This window comes from Bubalus kerabau, chromosome 23 (genome assembly GCF_029407905.1).
Source record: "Bubalus kerabau isolate K-KA32 ecotype Philippines breed swamp buffalo chromosome 23, PCC_UOA_SB_1v2, whole genome shotgun sequence".
Taxonomy (NCBI): domain Eukaryota; kingdom Metazoa; phylum Chordata; class Mammalia; order Artiodactyla; family Bovidae; genus Bubalus; species Bubalus kerabau.
Genome location: NC_073646.1, coordinates 3,719,741 through 3,743,857, shown reverse-complemented (window position 1 = coordinate 3,743,857; position 24,117 = coordinate 3,719,741). Strand labels below are relative to the sequence as shown.

The 24,117-nt window shown below is 48.9% G+C and overlaps 1 protein-coding gene and 1 long non-coding RNA gene across 4 annotated transcripts; one reads left to right on the top strand and one right to left on the bottom strand.

The window, feature by feature from the left end:
* Nucleotides 1-4,891: 4,891 nt before the first annotated feature.
* On the bottom strand, nt 4,892-11,832 carry ZNF263 (zinc finger protein 263). 2 transcript variants are annotated; one of them, XM_055562225.1, is made up of 6 exons: nt 10,848-11,832; nt 9,813-9,993; nt 9,296-9,369; nt 8,907-9,033; nt 7,367-7,483; nt 4,892-6,882 (listed from the first exon to the last, which is right to left on the bottom strand). In XM_055562225.1, exons 1-6 carry the CDS (start codon nt 11,232-11,234, stop codon nt 5,711-5,713), a joined length of 2,058 nt encoding a protein of 685 aa, XP_055418200.1. In that variant the 5' UTR covers nt 11,235-11,832; the 3' UTR covers nt 4,892-5,710. The 2 variants fall into 2 exon arrangements, with proteins under 2 accessions (XP_055418200.1, XP_055418201.1); XM_055562226.1 differs by lacking the exons at nt 8,907-9,033; nt 9,296-9,369.
* Nucleotides 11,698-17,050, top strand: LOC129637916 (uncharacterized). 2 transcript variants are annotated; one of them, XR_008707633.1, is made up of 4 exons: nt 11,698-11,766; nt 11,941-12,122; nt 14,289-14,376; nt 16,317-17,050. It is a non-coding gene; the product is annotated as an uncharacterized LOC129637916 (long non-coding RNA). The 2 variants fall into 2 exon arrangements; XR_008707632.1 differs by lacking the exon at nt 11,698-11,766 and having other exon boundaries at nt 11,841-12,122.
* The last annotated feature ends 7,067 nt before the right edge of the window (nt 17,051-24,117 follow it).

Below are 24,117 nucleotides of genomic sequence, written 5' to 3'. Positions count from 1 at the left end.
TTCTCTTATTGTGGAAGTAACATCCCAATTATAAAAGACAACATAAAAAAGATAAAAGCACTCAAATTTTATTGACTAATGATGGACTGTCAACACTTTGGTATATTGCATGTATCTTTAAAATAGGTAAGTTACATTGTAAATACAGTTTTGTATCTTATTAACAATTTTGTTATTTACAAATTAGCATTTGTTGAGACATCTTTCAATCCTTAGGGTAGAATGGATGGTGGAAGAAGTTGAGGGGGAATGTCAGATGAGCATACTGGATAGCTCTCAAGTTCATGGCATTAACATCCATTTTTACCCCAGTGTTCATAAAGTCTCAGAATATATGACCTGCAGTCATACTCTTTTCAAAAGTATTCATTGAGGGAGTTCCGTGGTGGCCTAGTGGTTAGCATTCCAGACTTTCACTGCCACGGCCCAGGTTCAATCCCTGGTCGCCATTTGAGACCCCACAAATCCTGTGAATAGCAACCCCCTCCCCGAAAAAACAGTATTCATTGATTTTGCAAATTTCACGTTGTTGTGCTGGGTATTTAGGAATAGGAACAAGCCACAGTTGGGTGTGTGAGAGCCAAAATGAGTTCACAGAGGGCTTTATGAGTGCTTGGATAATAGGGAACGGGCAAGTGTGACTTCTGAGCTGGCCTTTGAAGTGTGGGGGAAGCAGGGGAAAGGCAGTCTAGGCAAAGGGGAAGTGAGCACAGGCTCTCTGGTGTCAGAATGTATGTCCCTGGGAAGCGTCGAGGTCCCTGGATGGTTGCCGTAGGGGCGACTAGTGGAGACCAGAGCAAAGACAAACCAGGGACAGATTTTCAGTGCCCCTGGAGGTCATCCGAAGACTTCGGCCTGGATCCACGTGAAGTCCTGTAGGCGCTGCATCCTGAAGGTCTGACCTCAGCTCCACTTCCTCCTTACTGCTCCTTTCCTAGTCCAGGGTGCATCCACTCTGCACCTGTCTCCTTGGTCTCCTCTGCCATCAGTTCCCCATCCTGTGGCCAGAGACAGCGAACTAAAAATTGAAGAGGTGCTCCCAGTGGGCCGTGGGCCCCTAGGCCCACCCTTCCCCGCCCGAGACCTGCCCACCCGTACCAGCTCGCCTCCTGCTGGACCACGAGGGAGGGTCTGACTGCGGGTGAGCGCGCGCACCTGCGGACGGGGAAGCTTCGGAGAGTGTAGTCGCGCCGCCAGGAACTTCTCGCGGTGGAAGGAGGGGAAAACTGTGCTGCTCGGCCGTCCTGGCCCTGCGCCAGGAGTCAGAGCCGAAGACTGGGCGAGGTCCGGGGCGGCCCGGGCCGGGCCTGCGCGGAGGGCGGGCCTGAGAATGGGCGCAGCCAGGCAAGGCCCTGGAGGGCCAGCGAGCGGGGCGCGGCAGGTGCGGACTGCCTGCGCAAGGCGGCCCCAGGCCCTCGTGGAGGGGGAAAGGTTTGCTGGGACGCGGCCGTCGAGCACCCCCCGCCCTCAACACACACACACTAGTCCTTGCTCCTCCCGGGCCGGCTCGGAGCCATCCTCGAAGGGACCAGCTGGTGGGGCTCACAAGGTCCTAGGCGCGCTGCGCCCGCTCCCAGATGCCGCCAGAAGCTAAGCTGTGGGACCCGCAGCCTCGTTTTTTTGCCTAAACCTGAGAAAGGACTGACGTTTTGGCTTCTGGAAATCTTCCTGAAGACGAGAGCTCCTCAGAGAAACCCAGGCTCCTCGCTCTTGTTCCAGTGGCTGTGGCAGGGTTCCCAGACTTAACCTGGCCCCTCTCCCAAGAGAATGGGAAACAGCCTCAAGAGAAGCTTCACCCTCTGATGGATTTAGAACGTTTTCCTGCCTAGAGGGGAAGTTGGGGTGGAGAGGCAAAGACAGTTTCTCCTCTTTAGGTCCTAAACACATCCTGGCGTGCGTGCGTACGGTGTGTGCAGCGTGCACAGTCGCGTCGACTGTGAAACTCATGGACTGTAACCCGCCAGCCCCAGCCGTCCCTGGAATTTTCCAGGCATAAATACTGGAGTGGGTTACCACTGCCTACATTTCAGAAACTTAGCATTTTCTCTTCTCATCCTTTCCACCTGGGGAAATCTCCCTGAAGCAGGTTTGGATCCTGGTGAGCCATCAGTTTTGGTTTCTTAACACAGAAGTTTCTGGGATGCTCAAAGTGTTTCAGTGATGAATTAAGGACATTCACTTGTTTGTCAGAGATGGTGTGGGGGGTGAGGGTAGGCCTGAGTCATTTTTCATTAACCATTTTGTTGTTGAATTTCCCTGGACCATTCTGTCTCCTAACTGCACTGAAACGTGTTCTTTCATAAATGGGGTAAAAACTCAGTGACTGCTGATGGCTCTTCCTGGAAATAAAAACTAAGCAACTTAGTGCTGTTTTATCACTCTGTCTGGTCTCTGGTGTTATGGGGCTTTATCCCCTTTGTCGGGCCTGATGCTTCTAGATGGCCTCTGCCAGACTTTTTCACATTGCTTATGCATGGTACCAGGAGCCTTTCTGGTGGTTTCAGGCACTACTTTTGCTACAAGGGTATGAGACTGTTGCTCAGGGCCAGTCCACATCTCCCAAGCCTCCTTTGTACCCATCTGGACTGAGGGGGGAAGGGGTCTTTATTGCCCCAGTGTTAGTTTCTTTTTGACAAAACAGCCAGCTGGAATCTCTTCTGGTTTCTTTCCCAAGAAGACTAGTGGGGTAAAAGTAGGAGTAACGTAAAAGTATATATACTTAACCTTCCCTTGCAATGCCTTCATGGGACCCTACTGTAAGGACCTCTGACCTGCTTTTTCAAATATGACTACAAGAAAAAACAAAATACAAATATGACTACAAAGTCATCAATCCTGCCTGTAACAGTAGACTGCTGCTGCTGCTAAGTCGCTTCAGTCACGTCCGACTCTGTGCAACCCCACAGACGGCAGCCCACCAGGCTCCCCCGTCCCTGGGATTCTCCAGGCAAGAACACTGGAGTGGGTTGCCATTTCCTTCTCCAATCCATGAAAGTGAAAAGTGAAAGTGAAGTCGCTCTGTCGTTTCCGACTCCCAGCAACCCCAGGGACTGCAGCCCACCAGGCTCCTCTGCCCATGAGATTTTCCAGGCAAGAGTACTGGAGTGGGTTGCCATTGCCTTCTCCAACAGTAGACTATCACCTGAATATTCCTGCCAGCGTGGTCTTTTTTTATCCCCCAGCTGCACCCGAGTGGCTTGCAGGATCTTAGTTCCCCAATCAAGGATTGAACCCGGGCCACGGCAGTGAGTCCTAACCACTGGACCGTCAGGGAATTCTCCAGCTTGGTCTCACATTGATCTCAGTACCAGGTCCTTAGAAGAAAAGCAATTTCCCAGTTTTATACGTCCACAAGTGGCACAAATAGATGAGTATTTTATGTTCCAGGCTCTGCGGTAAGTGTTTTACATGCAATACTTTGTGACATCATCTCATGAAAACAAGGCAAGAAGAGCTCTGCATACTAAGTTTGTTAGAAGGGGAGCTGGACTGGGACTGGGTGGTCTCCTCTTGGAAAGCCTTCTTGTGCCAGGAGTGAACACACGAGGGGCCTCTTGCTCTGGCTGTAGTACTCCAAGTAGGAGCAATGCCACTTAGAGCACATCATGAGATCTGTATGGGTGATATTATAGGGCTTCAGGGGTAAGTGGGGTTCTAAAGGGGTGCTTTCCATTTTTATGAGGTCCACAACCCACATTAAGTTACCGTCTTAACCAGAGTGCTTAGTAACATCAACTTTATACCACCCACCCATTTCATGGCATCAACAGCCACAGCAGCCTGACCTGCTTCCACCACTTTCCATCCCACATGAATCTCTTTCAAATCCTCACCTCCCTCCCCTGGCGCCCAAGCCCCACACTACCACTGCTCTCAAGAGAAGGGGAAAGAAATGAAAGACAGACATAAGAAAGGGTGAGGAGCATGCAGGGGTACCTCCCTCACTCAAGAGTGCTATATTTAATTGTTGCCAATGGAATATTTCATCTTTTCCTCCTGAAGAACAGCTAATTTGGTATCTTCCTCCAGGGCCAAAACCTGCAATGTTTTCCTGGCATCGGCATTTCCCACTCCTCGAATTTTTCTGGTATCTTTTCCACAGAAACACAATCCTGAATTCCTATTCCTGATTCCCCATTGTAAAATGTAATGTTTTCCCCTAATAGTTTTGCCCTCTCCCCCAAGTCTCTTTCCTGCTGCTGCCACTAAGTCGCTTCAGTTGTGTCTGACTCTGTGCGTCCCCATAGACAGCAGCCCACCAGGCTCTGCCGTCCCTGGGATTCTCCAGGCAAGAACACTTGAGTGGGTTGCCATTTCCTTCTCCAACGCATGAAAGTGAAAAGTGGAAGTGAAGTCGCTCAGTCGTGTCCGACTCTTAGCGGCCCCATGGACTGCGCCCATGGGATTTTCCAGGCAAGAGTACTGGAGTGGATTGCCATTGCCTTCTCCGAAGTCTGTCTCCACTCATGGGCAATAACTCAGTCATACCAGGACCATTTTTTCTTGGTAACCATTTCCTAGACCAAAATAACTTGTTTTTGAAGAGCCAGATCTTTACTTTGCAAGAAAGCAAACATTCTAAAAACAATCAAAAGGCACGTTCACTGCTGTACTCTAGAGAAGGAAAAAACACTCACAAAATTTAAAGGACACCTTTATGACATCACCCGAAGCAGCCACTGGGCTTGACCCTTGTTTCCACATAGCGATCTCAGCCTAGAGCCAGCCAGGGCCACACCTCCCTCCCTCCACCTGTCTGTTGTCACCTTTTTCAGAACCTTCCTTAGCAACAAGTTAAGACCAGAAACAGAAAGCAGGTCCTCCTCCCAAAGTGGACAAAGACAGATCAACATAGCGGACAAGACAAAGGCCCTCAATGATGAGTCACACGTTCATGTTTCCTGAAGATATTTATTAACATCCAACCATATTTTCAACAAGGGTGGGCATGATTCCTAACTTCCCCAGGATCCATGTTTTCAAAGTCTCCCAGGGAACCCATCTTCCATGAACCTTCTGAAGACTCGATCTCTGCAAAGGGTAAACTAATTCAGACTTATATAGTTTCCTCTGCCTATTTCCGGGCAGACCTGCAAATTCTGTCTATTTCCCTTAGGTCTCTTGTTCCTTTTTGTTTGAGGTGACAATTACATTAGGACCTGCCAGTGACCAATATGGTCAGGTCACTGACGGTGGGTGCCCGGGACCGCCTATGCACTTCCCAGCCAGGCCTTCAGAAGAGCTGCAAGTCACCACCAGTATTTTGGTGCCTCCTGCTTTCCCAGGAAACCTGATTGCTCTTCTTTGCTCTCAAGGGCCTCAGGAGCCCAAATATTCCTGATGAATGTCCCAAGTGAGGAAGCAGTAAGTCCGTGGATTCCCAAAGTTGTTGGGATGGACACAGGGCAGAATAAGGCACCCACATCACAAGCTGGCTAAATATGATGGGGGGGATAGTGTCCTGGGACAGGAAGTACTTCACAGAATTCCAGCTTGAGTGGGTCACCTCAAAGACTTGCTATTCTCACTAATTCCAACAGAATTCCTTTTCAGTTTTATGCTAATCCTTTGCTGCTTCTGTACTTCCCTCAGAAGGACCCTGCCCTGCAAGGGCAGGGTAATTACTCGATGGGTAAGGAATATGAGCTCTGAATAACAGGCCCCTCTGAACAGGCCACCTTATCTGGGCCCAAAAGAAATCCCATTGTTTCTATCCAGTGTGAGTTCTCTGATGACTCATAAGGCGTGAACTCCGGGAAAAGCTTTCTCCACATTCAGAACATTTATAAGGTTTCTCTCCTGTGTGGGTTCTCAGATGACGAATCCGATTGGAGCTGTGAGAGAAACTGTCCCCACATTCGTGACAGGTATAGGGTTTCTCTCCCGTGTGAATTCTCTGGTGCCTGATTAAGTTGGATCTATGAGAAAAGTTTTCCCCACAGAGGTTACATTTATATGGTTTCTCTCCTGTGTGTGTTCTCTGGTGTCTGGTGAGGTGCATGCCCTGCCGGAAGCTTTTCCCACAAGTCAAACACTGGAAGAGTTTCTTCTCTGCTTTGGGGTGGGTCCCCGGATTTGTAAGAAAGAGCGTGCTGTCCCTCACTGCTTCTCCACACTCAGAGAAGGGGTACAGCCTCTCTTTCTCATGAGTTCTTTCGTGAATAACAAGGTGTGAACTGCGAGAGAAACTTTTCCCACACTCAGCACACTTATAAGGTCTCTCTCCCGTGTGAATTCTCTGGTGCCTGAGGAGGTTGGAACTGTGAGCGAAGATCTCCCCGCACTCAGGGCACTTGTAGGGCTTTTCGCCTGTGTGCGTTCTCTGGTGCCTGTGGAGGTTGGAGTTGCAAGAGAAGCTCTTTCCACACACATTACACTGATAGGGCTTCTCACCTGTGTGGGTTCGCTGGTGGCGAGTCAGGTGGGTATTCTGACTGAAGCTTTTTCCACACTCGAGGCACTTATGGGCTTCCTCTCCCAGGTGTGCTCTGTGTAGTGATAAAAAGTGTGGATTCCCACCAAAGATTTCAGCACACTCCACACCCATGCACAGTCTTTCTGCTGCATGTATTCTCTGGTGCCTAATCAGGTTCGAGTTGTTAGAGAAATTTTTGCCACACAAGGGACATAAGTGGAGCTTCTTCGGCTGCAGTTCCGTTGGTCGTCCCAGTTTTTTGCAACTTGTGGCCCCCACTAAGGACTGCTCCATTCGATCCTCTGTGGGAGGCTCCCAAAGCTTTTCTGCCCTGTCCCGAGGCCTTCCCTGCTCAGGACTCCAGGGCACCTCCCCTCTGGCCTGGCCAGGCAGCAGTGCCTGACGGTGGATGCTCTCAGGGGAAACAGACTGAGCACACTCTTGCTGGTTCTCAAATTTCTCTTCCCCTGGAAGAGCAAGAGAAATCAAACCCCCATGTTATGTCTATGCAGGAGAAAAGGAAATCCCATGCGTGATACTGCCTGTAGGTCAGAAGTTCAGAAGGCCTCGCTCTCCCTAGGTTTCCCATCTTTCCCATTTTGGTAACTCACTCTAGACAGGCAGCCATATGAGGTGTGGGGACATCACTCAGGAATGAGAGCTCAAACCAGCCTCGAATTCCCTTGTGGGGGCCCTGACCTCCCTCTCCAACTGAGCCCCTGGCTTCTGTCCTTTGGGAAAAGTGTGGGATGGAGCAAGACTGGGATAAAAGTGGGCAGGTGAACCCAGGAATGAATGCCTTCTTACACTCTGCACCCTGGGAACCTCACCTGCCATCACTGGGATGGAAGTGGGCAGTGGGGACAGGCTAGCCTTACACCAAGACCCTCAAATACCTTATTCCCAACAGCCGGAGACTAGCTGGGCAGGCTGCTCAGCTGCTTTCCTTACCTGGAGCTGGGGTCCTGGAGCTCAGACCTTCCTTGCAAGTCTGGACACTGGGGTGCCAGGGCTTTCCTCCATGTTCCACCTGGGTGCTCAGGGCCTCCTGACTGGGAACCTGAGACTCTGACCACAATGAAAGAAAAGGATTTCTATGTCACCACTTTCCTCAACCAGACAAGAGAAACAAAGACAGTCTTGCTCCCTGCCTTCAGTGGATGGATACGGAAGGTGCAGTAAGTCTGACAGCAATTACTTGGAACATAAAACTATTCCCACTGTTACCTCCAGAGAAAGAAATTAGATGAGGGAGACTATGGCTTTTTTCTTCTTACACTTGTGTGGTAGTTGGGACTTTTTGCAATGACAATGTAAAACATTTGTAATTAAAACAACACTCAAATGCACATGGTCAGAGTGGTCAGTTCCTTGAGGAATCAAAGTTTAATACTGTGAAAGAGCCTTGACCTTATGAAACTAAGTTGGGACAATTCCAGAAGGAAAAAATGTAATATGATGGACAATCAGAAAAGGACCTGGGACTCTGAGATTAAAACCCTAAAGAGCCATCCTGTGTTATGCTCACTCCAACTCCATCAAACATGGACTTTTTTTAAAAAGGTTAGTCCCAAGAACTCGTGATCTGAACTCTTCTTATTTAGCACTCACTGAAAGAACTGTGCTCAACTTAGGGTGCCAAGCCACAGCACAATGACAGAGACCCTGGAGAAGGCCCCCGCGCAGGCAACCAAACTTCTTTTCTACCAGGTATGCATCAAGATAGCTACAATGGTAACATACACAGTCCTGTTTTTTGTTTTTAAGATTCCTTCAAGTTTTTATTATGAGAATTTCTATACATGCAGAAAAGATGAAGGAATTATACAATACCCACACACTCTCCACTTAATCCAACAATCAGTTTTTGGCCCTGTTTTACAGACCTCATTTTTAATCTCTGCATAATAGTTCAACATAAATGAAGATGCACCTTAATTTATGTTTAAATTACTTATACCCGTTTTGAATATATATCATTTCCAAATTTCTACAAAGCTTTCCCCCTTCCTCAGTTTTCAAGGACTGGGACAGTCACTAAGCTAGAATGTTGATGCCAGTGCCCTGAAACCTGTGTTTTGGGGGAAGAGCCCAGAAATACTAATGGAGCACAGAAAACATAAGTGAGGTAGGAAGAATAAGCATTTTTAAATTTCAAGGTATCAGGAACTTGGAGCCCCACAATATTCTATGGGTGATGCGTGGGAAGTGGGGATAGGGGGGGTGGTGAGCATCACTGGATTTGACTTGTTCTGCCCTGGTAAGTTCATCATGGCTCGGACTCCCTGCCCTCATCTCTGGCAGCTGGGGCCCTTAAGTATGCCAACTATAGCACTTGACAAATATTTAACTGATCTTAGTCCAAGGGACTTTAGGCAAAAGCAGGTCTCCTGGCCAAACTCAGAACTTGACACACAGGAGGCAAGTGGCTAAGGGACAGGACCCTGGTCAGAAATGGCTCAGTCTTCATCCTTGGAAAAGAAGTCCTTACCCAGTGAGTCCACATTCTCATAACTCTCCTGCACCGTGTCCCGGGAGAGGGCCCTCTTACTAGGATGCTGACGCCCCCACTCCTCCTGGGAGATGTACATAGCCACGTCCTCTAAGCTCTCAGGCAACTGAAATAGCACAAGATCACCTTTAGGCCCTAAGGCACCAAGAACAATTCAAGCAGAGTCACAGGTTAAAGGGCAAAACCCAGGGGTGCCAAGGACTCGTTTCATGGGGAAGAAGGGTGTTAGGCCTACAAGTGAAGTGTGGAGGAGACAAACAAAGAAGGTGGGGAGGTGCATGTGGTGAGGTGGTAAGGATCCTAAGTGGCAAAAGGACCCCACCCCCACAAGAACAACTAGGGGGAGACAATGAGAACTTCCACATCACCTGGGGCCCAGTCAGCTCCTTGTCTTCCATGTTTCCTTCGGGAGGAAAGAGAGAAAGCCAGGGAGCAGATAATGCTGAAGGTGACAGAAATGATGGTGAGAATGGCATTCTTAAATCTTGGCAACCCAAGGATTATCACAACACAGTGTCCACTGTGCCCTGACACCCAGACTCTGCTAGGAGGACCCAACACTGAACAGAAGGCAACGGAGGGATAATAAGGCGACACCCAAAACAACGGAGTACCAGCAGTCTCTCCTGCTGGCCCAAGCACTCAAGCCCTCATTCACTGAGCTCTAAAAGTCTCTCTTCTGCATACAAAAAGACTTCCTAAGAGATCCCCCTCCCTTCACCCACCCCAAGAGGAATCCAAACCACTTCTAGATCTTTTACTCATATCTGGGGACCCTCAGGTCAGAAATGCTCCCTCCTTGGCAGTGAGGCTGCATCCTGCCAGTGTCAGGGGCAACCCCAAAGCCCCTCCTCCCTCCCGCTTGCCCAGATAACTGTTCCTCACCCCTCTCCTTTACAGTCTGAGGGTCCCTTTTGGGGTCGGGGCCTAGCAGCTCCTGCAGCCTGCGGCCAGGGCTTCGCTCAGTCTCCATGGGCTCCAGCTTGAAGCTCGGTGACTCTTGTGCTGTTTCCAGAGGCAAAGGCTCCTCCAAAAGCATTTCTGTTCCCCGCCCACGGTTTGTGACCTGGGAACCAACCCACATCACTCATCATCACAACAGGGCCCAAAAGGAAGGGACATTAATACAGAATTCTGAGGGCAAGCCTTCAACAGAGAACGACTGGCGTACCCTTTAGATCCAGCAAGAGAAGGAGTTACACTAAAACCAAACTTTTCTGATCCTGTGTACACCTGAGAAAATGTGTGTGAGGGGTGGGGTTCGGGGGGATTTCACTCCCAGGGCACACCTTCCCCACTCAGGTCCTGACCCACCTCACTCCCTCTCACTTTCACCCACCTCTTCTAGATGCATCCACTCCTCACTACTGGATAAGGTAAATCTGGGTGGCCCTGGGGCATATGGCCTCAGAGCTTCAGTTGCAAACTTTTTAAATTCCACTATTAACTGCCACCCAGCTTTGTAGAGATTAGACTGCAGACTGTAATGTAACAATAGCTAACAGCTATTAAGCACCAACTCTAAGCCAAACGCGTGATCAAACTACATGCTGCTCTCTCTCTAATTCTCAAAACAACCTTAGAGAGGTATTTTAACATTCTTATTTTGCCAGCGGCAAATCTGAGGCCGGAAGAAATTAAGTAACTTGCCCAAAGTCCCAAAGCTAGTGTGAAGCAGAGGGAGGATCTGAACCTGGCAAGCTAACTCCTGGGCTCACTCTAACGCAGAGACACTGCTCCAGGGGAAAACAGGGCACTCTTCACTGTCTGTCAACTTGGAGCAAATCTGGAGAATGAAAGTTCCTCACTAATCTACAAAAAGTCTTCTTGCCCATATAAGATCTACTCAGAGCAACCAAGTAAACTGGTATGGGCAACTGGGGCCAAACAAACCGCATATAAAACAGCTCTTTATCTTACCTTCTGTCTCAGTCTCCCAAGTTCTTTCTGCATATCCTCAACGAGAGTCACCGCTTCCTCGCCGCTCTCCGGGTGCAGCTCCTGCACCCTGCTCTGGATCTCCTGGGGCAGGATGGTCAGGAACTGCTCCAGCACCAACAGCTCCAAGATCTGCTCCTTGGTGCGCATCTCCGGCTGGAGCCACCCGTGGCAAAGCTCCTGGAGCCGGCTGAGGGCTTCCCGGGGCCCAGCGGCCTCTTGAAAGCGGAACCGTCTGAAGCGCAGGTGAGAGGCCTCCGGGCTGGGACCTGGGTCTGGCTGGGGCAGCTCCTGGCTCCAGGCGCTGTCCTCCTCCAGTTTTACTATCAGGAGCCCTTCCCGGTCCTGGAAGCCGGGACCCGACGCCATCTTCAGGCCCCCAGACCGCCTTGGCCGCGAAACCAGCTGCGCACGCCAAAGACGCCCCTGGCCCAGCGCAAGGATGGCTGGAGTCCGCAACAGCCAGGTGGCCCGGGGCTCCAAACCCTGGCCGAGAAAGCTGGCTCCAACCCTGGCGCAAACGGCTCCTGCGCCTCAGCCTCAGTTGCTCGCGGGCGCCGCCGCACCGCCCCTTGGCCCGCCCCCGCCAAGACCGCCCTAGAACAGGACCTGAGCTCCACGCCTTTCACCTCACAGGACTCCGCGCTCCGCACCCACGCCGGAAGTCTCAACGCGGGTTAGGCGTCAACAACCAATCGGAACTGCTCAGGACCAACTTCCGGATTACGTTCTGAGAACTCTAGCGCCCATTGGTTCAGGTTTCGCCACACACTTACCGCTGACCAGTCAGAAGAAAATATTTGCCTGTGGGGGCGGGACGAAGGAGGGGCCAATTGGGGTAGGGAGACTGGACCGTCGCGCGAGCCCGAGATCCCAGAAACCTTAGGGGCGAGATCACTAGGTCGGTTAGTGGAAATTAAGCTTATATCGGGTGCGACGGGTAGACCGGCGGGGTACGGGGGTCAGAATTCCTCGGAAAGCTTGAGTGCAGACCTCCGAGTCACGCGAGACCCCTTGCTTTTGAGTGTCGGGGTGGGCCCGAAAATCTAACTGTGGAGAAATTCTTCCCCCACAGACAAGTTTTGAGAATCACTGCCCTGGTCAAAACGGATTTCAAGGCGGCCCTCACCCGCTAACTTAAGGGAGCTGCAGGAGAGGGCTCACCTGCCCAGGAAGCCTCGGGGGCCAATTGAGCCACGGTTCACTCGACCACCCGCTCGGTGCTTGGGAGATGCGGGGAAGAGTGGCCCCGACCAGGTCAGCGCTGCCGCAGAGCTCTCAGGGAGACGCCGTCGACGGGGCGGCGGGGCCCGCGCCTGCGCCCTGAAGGTGCTGGCGCTATGGAGCCCGGCGCGGGCGCAGTCGAGGGGAGTGTTCTTGTGTCCCGTGGCGCTCTCCTGTCAGTCCAGGGTCCCACCGCTGGCGGCTGGACGTTCCTCAGGGCCAGTCGGGACCCATCCTGCACTGGCTTCTCATTTTTAACTTGTCGGGGGCGTGCCTTTTTCATTGTCCAGCCCTGCGGGGCCAGGTCGTTGTTCACCTCCCTTGTAGGTCCACCGTGAATTTTCACAGTGAGAGGTGAAAGGAAGGTTGATTTCTTGGCCGGTGCAGTCCAGGCTTTATGCTGCTGAGGGGAGGGCTGCCCAGCAGTGAGGCAGGTGTCCACGGCCCAGACCGGCTCAGCTAGTCCATTGCCTCCAGCGAGGGTTGTTAGTCTTGTGGTCTCAGCCGATTAAAGGGTCGTGGGGTTGAATCGTGAAAAACAGTAATCGTTTGCCCCTGCTGACATGCATCTGGATGCTCATGGCACACAAAATTGTAGGAACTAGACACTGTTATTATCATCCCCATGTACAGTGTCAGTTAAGTCACTTGCCCAGAATCACAGTTTAGTCTGTCGTTAAAGTTCAGGCTGCCGTGACCGGAAAGGGGGTGTGGGGACGGAGAGGGGCAACTTTCAACGACAGGATGGAAAAAGCCAGAGAATTTGGCTTTTTGTTGTTCCACTCCAGAGAAGAGGTCCACAAGCCGCTGTGGCAGATGCAGACCCAGAGGCCTCCTGGCACACAGGCTGGTATATGTCCCTTTCAGAATCAGAGTCCTCTAAGACTTCTTCCTCTCATGTTTTAACATTCACATTTCAGGAGACAGTAGATTCTAACCTAAAAACCACTTCTCTGGCATTTACTCTGTCATCTCAGACAAGTTATTCAATCTCGTTGGGGGTGTGTGCTCAGTCCCTAAGTGGTGTCTGACTCTGCAGCCTCATGGACTGTAGTCCGCCAGGCTTCTCTGTCCATGGGATTCTCCAAAACAAGAATACTGGAGTGGGCTGCCAAGTCTTATTTAATCTCATTAAGCCTCAAATCTCAGTTCCTTCATCTGTTTTGAGGGAATACTATACCCACCTTATAATATTGGGTGAAGATTAAATGGGCTAAAATATGTGGGATGCTTAGAATCATACCTGGCATTTACTATGAACTCAATATTAGCTGTGACTAATGTATAGCTTCCCAGGTGGCACAGTGGTAAAGAATCTACCTGCCAATATAGAAGAGAAAAGACACGCGGGTTCGATCCCTTGGCCAGAACGATCCCCTGGAGTAGGAAATGGCAACCCTACAGTATTTTTTGCCTGGAAAATTCCATGGACAGAGGAACCTAGAGGGCTACAGTTCATGGAGTTGCAAAGACTTGCACATGACTGAACACACACACGCAATGCACAGCAAATTCCTGAAGGCTTACCCTATGTTATAGAAAAGCTACTAGGATTATTATTACAGATGTGGGGCATAGTAATGTTTGCAAACTACACATACCTTGAGATGGTAAGAATGAAGGATGAGGGGCTTCTCTGGTGACCCGCTGTTAAGACTCCGACAGGTTCGATCCCTGATCAGGGAAATAAGATCCTGCAACCCTCATGGTGCAGCCAAAAAAAAACCCAAATCAAAACAAAAATGATGAACCATTTGCTATCCAAGTTCCCTTTGATTTTAGGTTAACAGGTACTTAAAGCTAGAGAGATTTTCAGTTATTCACAATTACCAATAGTATTCCTCCATTTCTTTGAGTTCTAGCTATAGTCCAATAGAAAAATAGCTTTTATAGATGGTATTTTATAGTCAAATAGCAATTTGATGGGGAGTGGGGTTACAGGCCAACAGAATTATACAGGTTCATTTGGGGCAGGAGTTCTCAACCTAGGGTCCATGAAATTCTAGAGCAGCAGTTCTAACTACAATAGAACTTCCTATAATGGTGGCTACTGAGCACTTAAAATGCAGCTCGTGTTGCTAAGACCCACTAGGTAGTGGCTCCCATCAACAATTCTAGAGGGTCACGTGGATGGATTTGGAGATTTTATAAAACTTTTGATATTGTACAGAAAACTACATGTGTGTGTGTATTTTCTAGGAAGTGAATCCATGGCTTTCATCAAGTTCTTTAAATGATGAAAAAGATTAGAAAACACTACTTTAAGGCTTGGTGAAAAGTAAGAGAAGTAAGTATGCCCTTGAGTAACCACTGTTGATTTTACTTTCTTAAACAATTGGTAATTGAACAGTGCAGTGAGGGTTTGGGGCTCTAACTCTCTGCGCAGTGGAAAATTCATGTATAACTTTACAGTTGGCCTTCCATATCTGCATCCATGGATTCAGCCAACCAAGACACATGGATTGTATAGTACTGTAACACGCATTTAGTGAAAAATTCCCATGTGAAAGTGGATTCATGCAGTTCAAACCCATGTTGGACAAGTTAACTATATTTTCTTGTCCTTAGCTATCAGTGGCTCCCTATTTTGTAGAAGAAAAAATAATTTTGAATTTCAGATTTAAAGAAGCCCTACCACTCCGGGTCTTAGTTCTCATGGGTACTGAATTCTGTCTCTGGAGCTGCTTTCAGTCCTTGCCTGGGTCCCATAGATTCCTTTGTACTCAAGGGGGTGGGGATGGTAGTTGTCTGTGCCTGGTTTTCAAACTGACAGCTGATGAAATCTACAATGTTAAGAGACCCTGATACTGGGAAAGACTGAAGGCAGGAGGAGAGGGGATGACAAAGGATGAGATGGTTGGATGGCATCACAGACTCAATGGACATAAGTTTGAGCAAACTCCAGGAGATGGTGAAGGACAGGGAAGCCTGGTGTCCTGCAGTCCATGGGGTCACCAAGAGTTGGTCACAACTGAGCGACTGAACAACAACAACGTTAAGATGTTCAAGTCTGTGCTGTTTGGTGCAGGAGCACATAAGCAGCTCCTGTCATTCTGAAATGCTCTTCCTGACTCTCACCTTAGGATATCCTGGCCTGCAGGTTTCTGCCACCTAAGCCTTTGCTATTTGCCACTCTCCCCAGTTTTGATTTTTCCCCATTTAACTACAGCTTTCCTATGATCTATGACTTCAGGCTTGTCTTGACCTGTAATACATTATTCTTTGATCCCATGCTTAGCTTTGAAATCCAAACAGAAAAATAGTGATTTTAAATGGCATTTCATTTGAAACACATTTTATTTTTATTAATCTTAATCATATTTCCCTTCTCCATGAAAATATAAAATAAAGCATTTTGATAAAATGTTCTGAAATTTAAATTTTCTTTCGAGTTAACATTAACCAAACAAGCTTGCTAATATTGTTTGGTAATGTTAATATTTAATATTTCCCTCTATTTGGATCTTAAATCACTATTTATCAACCTACATTTTATTCCAGAACAGTAAACACTGTAAGATGTGAGGAGGGAGAGGAAGGGACACAGAAAGAGGGAGCAAACCGTAACTGCTCCAGTGACAAAGGAATGGTAGACGTGGCAGGAAACTGAGCTGGAGAAAATTTTACTAGTTGTCCTCAGATTGCCAGAAACAATGTTAAGATAGTTGTTTTCGTTAATTTCAAAATAATCCACTTCTAGACTTGATGAGCTGAAACATGTAAAGGTTATTTTTTGCTGGTCACCAACCAGCCCAGTTCAGATACCAATTTTTATTTGAAAATCATTTAACTGAAATTAGTCCAGGACACAGTTCCAAAACTCCCACTTTCACCTCTCTCTCTTTTCTTGGGACTCAATAAGACAATGCTTCTCAGCCTTAAAAGACTCAGAATTTTAGCAAAATTTACATTTTAGTCCTAACTTAGATAATTCTAATATCAAAATATTCAGAAGATAATATATAAAGCTAACTTAGTTTATTGATTTTAACACAGAATTAACTGCTCTTCCATAGACTGGAGGACAACAGCCTTAAGCCCAAAAGGAGCCTTCCACTTGTTTTAGTTTTGTCCTAATGTTGAAAAACTGCCTGACAGAAGTTCCAGGTGAAATAATCCAAACTGAAAACAGAAATCAATATAGAGGTCATCCCCAGAATTCAGTCTGAATTCAGAAACACCAGTGGGGACCTAAACTAACCTGCTTCCTGTCTTTATCATGGCCAGGATGTCCAGTACCAAAACTGGCCTGAGCTTCCCCAGGGAGCAGAGAAGAGTTATGGGTGAAGAAATTGCAGGATTCCAAAGAAATGCAACAGTGATTTGACTTCAAGATAATTGGGTGTTCAAGGAAAGAAAAGAAATTTCAGTCTTAATTGGAAGAAAAAGTTTTGTGATCTACTTAGAAGTTTTTATCATCCCATGACTGGTTTAACACAACTCTTTCTCCTTGGATCAGGGTGATATGTTCAATTTCTACTTCTTCTCTCAGATTCAGAGAGAAAATGAAGACGCTTCTTCAAACTAGAAAAAGAAAAAAAAACCCTGTGAACTCTGCATCCATTCATTGTTAAATGGGGATGTGTCCCATGGTTCTACTTTACACAGAGAAAAAGACTAAAAACATCTAGAAAGTTAGCATGGAAATCCCCAAAGCTTATAGATCATCATAACCACTCTACAGAGAGAGAAAACCCTAAGAGCTCTAACCTGGAAGAACCTCTTGACATTGTAAGACCTACTGAGCACCAGAGGATTCATTCAGGAAGGGAGCCTCACAAGTGCCCTGGCTGTTAGAAGCTTCCTTCATTCAGACATTGGTAGACACAGACATCTCCACATAGGAGAGACCCCATGAATGCACTATAGTTATGAAAAACGATTTGACAGTGTGTTTTAAGAATATTTAAAATATTTCCTTTTTTCGAATATTCTTTTTAAGAAAAAAAAGTTTTTTTCCGAAAATATTTCTCCCACACAGCATGTGGGATCTTAGTTCCCCAACCAGGGATCAAACCCAAGTGCCCTGTAATCAGTGGACCACCAGGGAAGTCCCTGTTTTACCTCTTTTATCAAGCAGTTTCATATCTGAGAAACAATTCTGAGGGGAGAAAACAAAAACAGAATTGCAACAATAAAAATATAGTCGTTACACAAACCTTCACCCCCACACACAGACCCCCCAGTGGTTCCCCATTGCCCTGATAATAAAGCACAGATTCCTCAACAAAGCTGTAAAGACCTTCAAGGTGCAGGCACTGAACTGCGGCAGCAAGCCACTGCAGCTGACCCTGCCCCTACCCCAAGTCAGAATTAATTTCTTTGGGGCTCCCTGTTTCCTTTGGCTTCCCAGGTGGCGCCAGTGGTTAAGAATCCACCTGCCAATGCAGGAGATGAGGGTTCCATCCCTGGGTCGGGAAGATCCCCTGGAGAAGGAAATGGTAACCCACTCCAGTATTCTTGCCTGGAAAATTACAAGGACAGAGGAGCCTAAGGGGTATATAGTCCATGGGATCGCAAAGAGTCGGATGTGATTGAGGCCACACCTGAAGCCTCCCTGATCCTCCGCCCGCTCAGCCTGGTAGTTAGACCGACTGATGCCCCTCCTTGCCTGAATAAAGGTAACCTCTCTCGGTTGAGGTCGTCTTCCTTTCTTCATTGCCTTGTCTCAAACTATACATTTTTGGTGCCGAAACCCGGGAGAGGGCAAGGCACTTGCCTCTCTCTCTCTGACGTTTTCCCCCATCCCAGAGCCTGGAATCATGAACGGTGCAAGCCTTGTCCTAAGGTTTTATCCGTAACTTATGTACCCCCAGGCCTTTGGCTCTATGCCCCTCTGCTCTCTCTCTGACGACCTCCGGAACGGGGAATTCTTGCCATTCGACCACTCCACATCCAACATTCCACTCACTCCAGCCCCTAGATTAAGGTAAGATCTCGATAGTGTTCTAGAGGTACCTAGAATGCTGTCCTCTCCGGGTCCCGGGGACCCCCAGCCTAAGGCCACTTTGTAAGTGATGGTGGGGGACGCTCCATCTCGATACAGAGCTCTCTTATAACTCCTATTGTGACTATGGGTGATGACCCAAACTCACAACAGGAGCCTCTGCTTGCCTCCCAATCATGGGGTCTGGTCAATCTATCCCAAAAGATTCCCCTCTGGCCTGGGTCCTCAAAAATCTCAAACCACTCTTACTCACTGAACTCAAAGCTAGCCATTTAGAACAGCTCTGTATACAGATCTAGCCTCAGTACCAACTGGACAATCAAAATTGCTGGCCTGAATTCGGCACATTTGACTTTTACATTCTTCAAGATCTCACTGACTTCCTTAAACGGAATGGCAAGTGGTCGGATGTCCCATATGCCCAAGCCTTTTGGGCCCTTCGGAGCAGGCCCTCCCTATGCAAGGGTGCATCCTTATATGCACCTTGCCTCCCAAATAAAAGGACCCCTCTTCTTCAACTAAACACCGATGGTGACCTTCCACACCCCTGGAGTTCAACCCCGAGGACAAGCCCCCTCCCTACCAGCCACATCATCAAACCCCCGCCTCCCTCTCACCAAACTCACCTACTGACTCTGAAACCTCTCCTGAGTCTCTATCAACCCCGTTACCCCATTCCTCCAATTCCCCTTCCCCTCTTCCCTCCCCCGCTGCCACATGATCACATACCAAACACGTTTCCCCTAAGAGAGGTGGCGGGACCAGAGGGCCCCACCCGAGTCCATGTGCCATTTTCATTCAGACATGAGCCAGATAGAAGAAAAGTTAGGATCGTTTTCTGAAAACCCTACCAGATACAGAAAAATAATTCCTGAGGCTCACCCAGGCTTATAACCTCACACAGAGTGATGTATATTATATCCTAAATGTCACTCTCACTCCAGATGAAAAAGATCGTATCTGGCAAGCGGCAAAAGCCCACACTGATCACTTAAATAACCAAGACCAGGCTAACCCAGTTGCTGATGAGGCAGTGCCTCAATTAGAACCCCACTGGACATACCAGCCCGGTGACCCAGGCATTAGGAGACTCAATCACATGATCACCTGCCTCCTAGAGGGCATGCAGAAAAATGCTCATATCCATGTCAATTATGATAAAGTCAGAGAAGTCACCCAAGGGGCGGGCGAAAATCCAGCCTTGTTCTTGGCACGCTTCACTGAGGCGGTCCAGAAATATACCAACCTAGATATCACCACCTCTGCTGGGTTACTCTACCTTCATGTTCAGTTCATCAGCCAGTCTGCCCCTGACATTAGACACAAGCTTCTACAACTAGAGGAGGGCCCCAAGAGACCCGAAGAGACCTTCTAGAAGTAGCCTTCAAGGTGTTCAATAATAGAGAGGAGGAGGCTAGGAGAGAAAAAGACCGTGAGAGAAAGGCTAAATATGCCTTTTCGGCGGCAGCAATTAAGGGAAGAGATCAACCCAGCCCAAGTCATCCCAGACCAGGGCTTAAGATCTCCCCCGGACCCTGCTTCCAATGCAGCCAATCAGGACACTGGGCAAAGGCATGCCCAAACCCACAATCCCCCCGCAAAGGCGTGCCTGACCTGTGGCCAATGGGGACACTGGAAGATGGACTGTCCCCAGAGACGGCCTGGCGCCAGGTCCCTACCCCCCAGACTTGGAGGATGGAACGTCCACAGGGACCCTCTAGTACCCCTGGGGAGGTCCCCACTTCTCCCCAAAACCCCAGCCCAACCCTACGAGAGTTGTTCCAATGACGGGACCCAGGTTCCAGCCCCCCAGCCCATGCCCCGAACACGGGCTCAGAACTTAGGGTAGATGGGATAGTGGCCAGGAAAAAGATCTCCTTCATAGTAGACACTGGAACCGCCTTCTCTCTCTTAACCTCCTACTCTGGCCCAACCCAAAACTCAGAGCTCACAATCAAGGGGGTCCCTGGAGTCCCCTTAAGCCCCAAAATCAGCCCTCCATTACTCTGTCAATTTGGAAAATCGACCCTCATACACTCATTCCTCATAATGCCTCAGCGCCCAGTGGCACTCCTAGGGAGAGATTTGTTATCCAAATTAGGGGTCTCTATTACCATACCCCCTCTAGAGGCAGTCTCTATGTTCTACATGCAGATGGCACCCAGACCATCCCCATCCCCTACTCCTGATCTTCCCTTGGATCTACCCACCGTAGACCCCTGAGTCTGGGATACTGATCACCCATCCATAGCCAAACATCATCCCCCAGTCCACATGACCCTAAAGGACCCCTCAGCTATAATCGTCCAACAACAGTACTCTCACCCCGGAGGCCCACAAGGGACTTAAACCTATCACTGACCATCTTCTTCAAGCCTCCATCTTAATTACTACCCATTTGCCACACAACATGCCCATTCTGGCAGTAAAGAAGGGACCAAACTCTTGGAGATTGGTCCAACATCTAAGAAAAATCAATGAGGCCATCATACCAACATTTCCAGTAGTCCCCAATCCTTACACCTTTCTGTCCGCCATTCCCCCGACTACAACCTTCTTCACAGTATTAGATCTTAAAGACTCCTTCTTCAACATCCCCCGCCACCCCCTCTCCCACCCCCTCTTTGCCTTCACCTGGCAGGACCCCGAGACTCATGTCTCCCAACAACTAACATGGACAGTTCTTCCCCAAGAGTTCAGAGACAGCCCCCACTTTTTTGGACAGGCTTTACAAAAGGACCTATAGACACTCGACCTGACCCCTAGTTACCTCCTCCAATATGTAGATGACCTCCTCCTTTATAGCCCAACCCAAAAACTTTGCCTCCAACATACTGCCAAACTCCTTGAGGCCCTGGGGTCCTGGGGTTATCGGGTATCCCGATCCAAGGCCCAAATAGCCCAGACAGAAGTCACCTACCTGGGACTCTCAGCCCACCAACAAAGAACCATTCCTCCAGGCAGAATCCAGGCCTTAACTGACTGTCCGCCTCCAAAAATAAAACAGGAACTCCTGTCTCTTCTCAGCCTCCTAAACTTTTTCCATATCTGGATCCCCAATTTCTCCCACATTGCAAAGCCACTTTATGAGGCAACCAAAGGGTCCTTAGAGGAACCCCTCCTCACTAGCCTATCCTATTCGCCAGCTCACCCAGAGCCTCCTCTGAGTGCCAACTCTCCACCTGCCAGGTTACACCAGACCATTTTTCCTCTGTGCACATTCCAACCAAGGACAGGCCCTGGGGCTTCTATGCCAGAGGGCCGGAGACAACTGGGCTCCCATAGCCTATTTATCAAAACAACTTGACACGGTGACCAAGGGGTGGCCTCCCATATACCAGCCATGGCTGCCATCGCAGCCCTGGTGCCTGAAGCAAACAAGCTCTCTAGGCACACCCCCTTAACAGTCTGTTGCCACACACCCTCCGAGACCAACTATCACACCGGGCTTTTCTCTCCCTTCCCTCTTCCAGGGTACAAATTCTACACGTCTTTTTCCTTGACCCCCAATTCTCATTCTCCCCCTGCCAGTTTATTACCCATGCCTTCTATAACAGGCCCTCCCCTACATAGCTGCAGTCTAACAGTGGATCTTACCCAAAATCCCTTCCAACACTTAACAGATCAGCCCATCTTAGACCCTGACACCCCACACTGGTTCACTGATAGCAGCTCTCAAAAACCCCACCCTTCGCGGCAGGATATGCCATCATTCAAGCAGATCTTCATCATGACCACGGGACACAGATAATTGAAGCCTGACCTCTGCCACCTCACACCACCTCCTAACAGGCAGGACTAATAGCTCTCACCCGAACTTTGACCCTGGCTAAAAATCGAAGAGTTAACATCTACACGGACTCCAAATATGCCTATAATATACTCCACTCAAACATCCTGATATGGAGAGAAAGAGGGTTCCTCACCCAAAGGGGATCCCCCATTATTAATTCAGATCTTAACCACAAGCTTCTAGAGGCCACACTCTCACCAAATAAAGCCACCATCCTCCACTGTAGGGGACATCAAAAAGGAAGTCTCATATCAACCTACAACAAAGCCGCAGATCAGAAGGCAAAAGAGATAGTAGGTCTGTCCCATCTCACTCTCCAGTCCCCCACCATCTTAGCCCTGACCCCATCCGATCCTTCCACCACTAGAGAAATCCTCTCCTGTCTACACTCATTCTTTCATCCTTCGACCAAGGTACTTCAGCAGTTCATCTGTAACCACTTCCCCATATCGACTGCTGACCAACATTATTTATCTAACCTTACCCGCTCCTGTCAGGCATGTCAACGTACTAATCCCAATTCCAACCTCAAACCTACATCCTTCCCAACCCATCAAATGCGAGGCAGCCTCTCAGCACAAGACTGGCAGATAGACTTTACTCATTTGCCCCGGGTTCGTAGAGTTCGATACCTCCTGGTCCTTGTGGACATCTTTTCGGGATGGGTAAAAGCATTTCCCACAGCAAACAAAAAGAGCCCACACTGTGGCCCAGGTCCTCCTCACAGAAATTATCCCCAGGTTTGGCCTACTTTCATCCCTACAGACTGATAATGGCCCAGAATTCACGTCCAGGGTCACCCAACAAATTGTCCAATTCTTACAGATTCCCTGGAAATTTCACATTCCATACCATCCCCAGTCCTCAGGGAAGGTAGAAAGGATGAACAGGATAATCAAAGAAACTCTCACCAAATTATCCCTCTAGGTACATCTGCTGCTACTGCTGCTAAGTCTCTTCAGTCGTGTCCGATTCTGTACGACCCCATAGATGGCAGCCCACTAGGCTCGTCTGTCCCTGGGACTCTCCAGGCAAGAATACTGAAGTGGGTTGCCATTTCCTTCTCCAATGCATGAAAGTGAAAAGCGAAAGTGAAGTCACTCAGTCATTCCCGACTCTTAGCAACCCCATGGACTGCAGCCTACCAGGCTCCTCTGCCCATGAGATTTTCCAGGCAAGAGTACTGGAGTGAGGTGCCATTGACTTCTCCAAGGTACATCTAGACTGAACCAAACTGTTGCCGATTGCTCTCCTCAAAAGACGGGCTTTGCCCAGAAAATCCCTTGGGTTGAGCCCCTTTGAAGTGATGTACGGAAGGCCCATGCCCGCCCTGGACTTCCCCCTGAACCTCCTCCCCTATCAAGCTCCCTACACTCCTCTCTGATGGCAGAACTCTGTGACGCCCTCTGGAAATACATCAACCACAACTTGCCCGCCCCTGACCCCCAAGCCCCCTCGCCCCCTCTACAGATTGGGGATATTGTCTATCTGTCTGACAATCCCCAGGGTGACCTCACCCCAAAGTGGCAGGGACCATTCAAAATCATCCTTCTTACCCCAACAGCAGCTAAACTCGAAAAGGTCACCTCTTGGGTACACATCTCTCACCTAAAAAGGGTTATTTCCGATCACACTAACGCCTATCAGGTCTCCCTCACAGGGCCCACCTCCATAAAAATCACCTGACGACAACCTCTGTCGACCATCCAAGAAGACACTGAATGACCTGGACACTCCTCAACCTGCAACTGTTTCTGACCCAACTACTGCAAGACCTCTGGACCAGCACCCCAACAGGAACCTCCTTTGAAGACCTGACCACACTGGTTCTCAAGTGTGGCTTCAGGGAACCTGCTACAACCTAAGTCCAGACGAGATTGATTTCTTTACTCTCATTCTCTACATCATTCTATATATATCCTTATGAACATTCTTCCTTTTCAGATTCAAGCTACCACAAACTCGAGGCCTTCTGCCTCTTGCCTCTCCCCGTCTTTCTGGCCATAACCGCACTCTTAACCTTTGCTATAGGCCTACCAACCTTCTCCCCTGGGGACTGGTCACCCACCCTATGTCTCCTCGTCGGCATCGCCTACTGCGTTCTACTCCAAGGGTGCTATGTCCTCCGCGCTGCCTAATGAACAGACCCGTTACTCCCCTGTTCCTTACCCTTGTCACACTCCCCTGCCTTTTGGCTAGTCCCCGCCCCTGCTTAGACATTTATTCCTATGTTCATTCCTCATGTTATAATGAGGCCCGTAAACCATGCACCATGAACATCGAGGGGG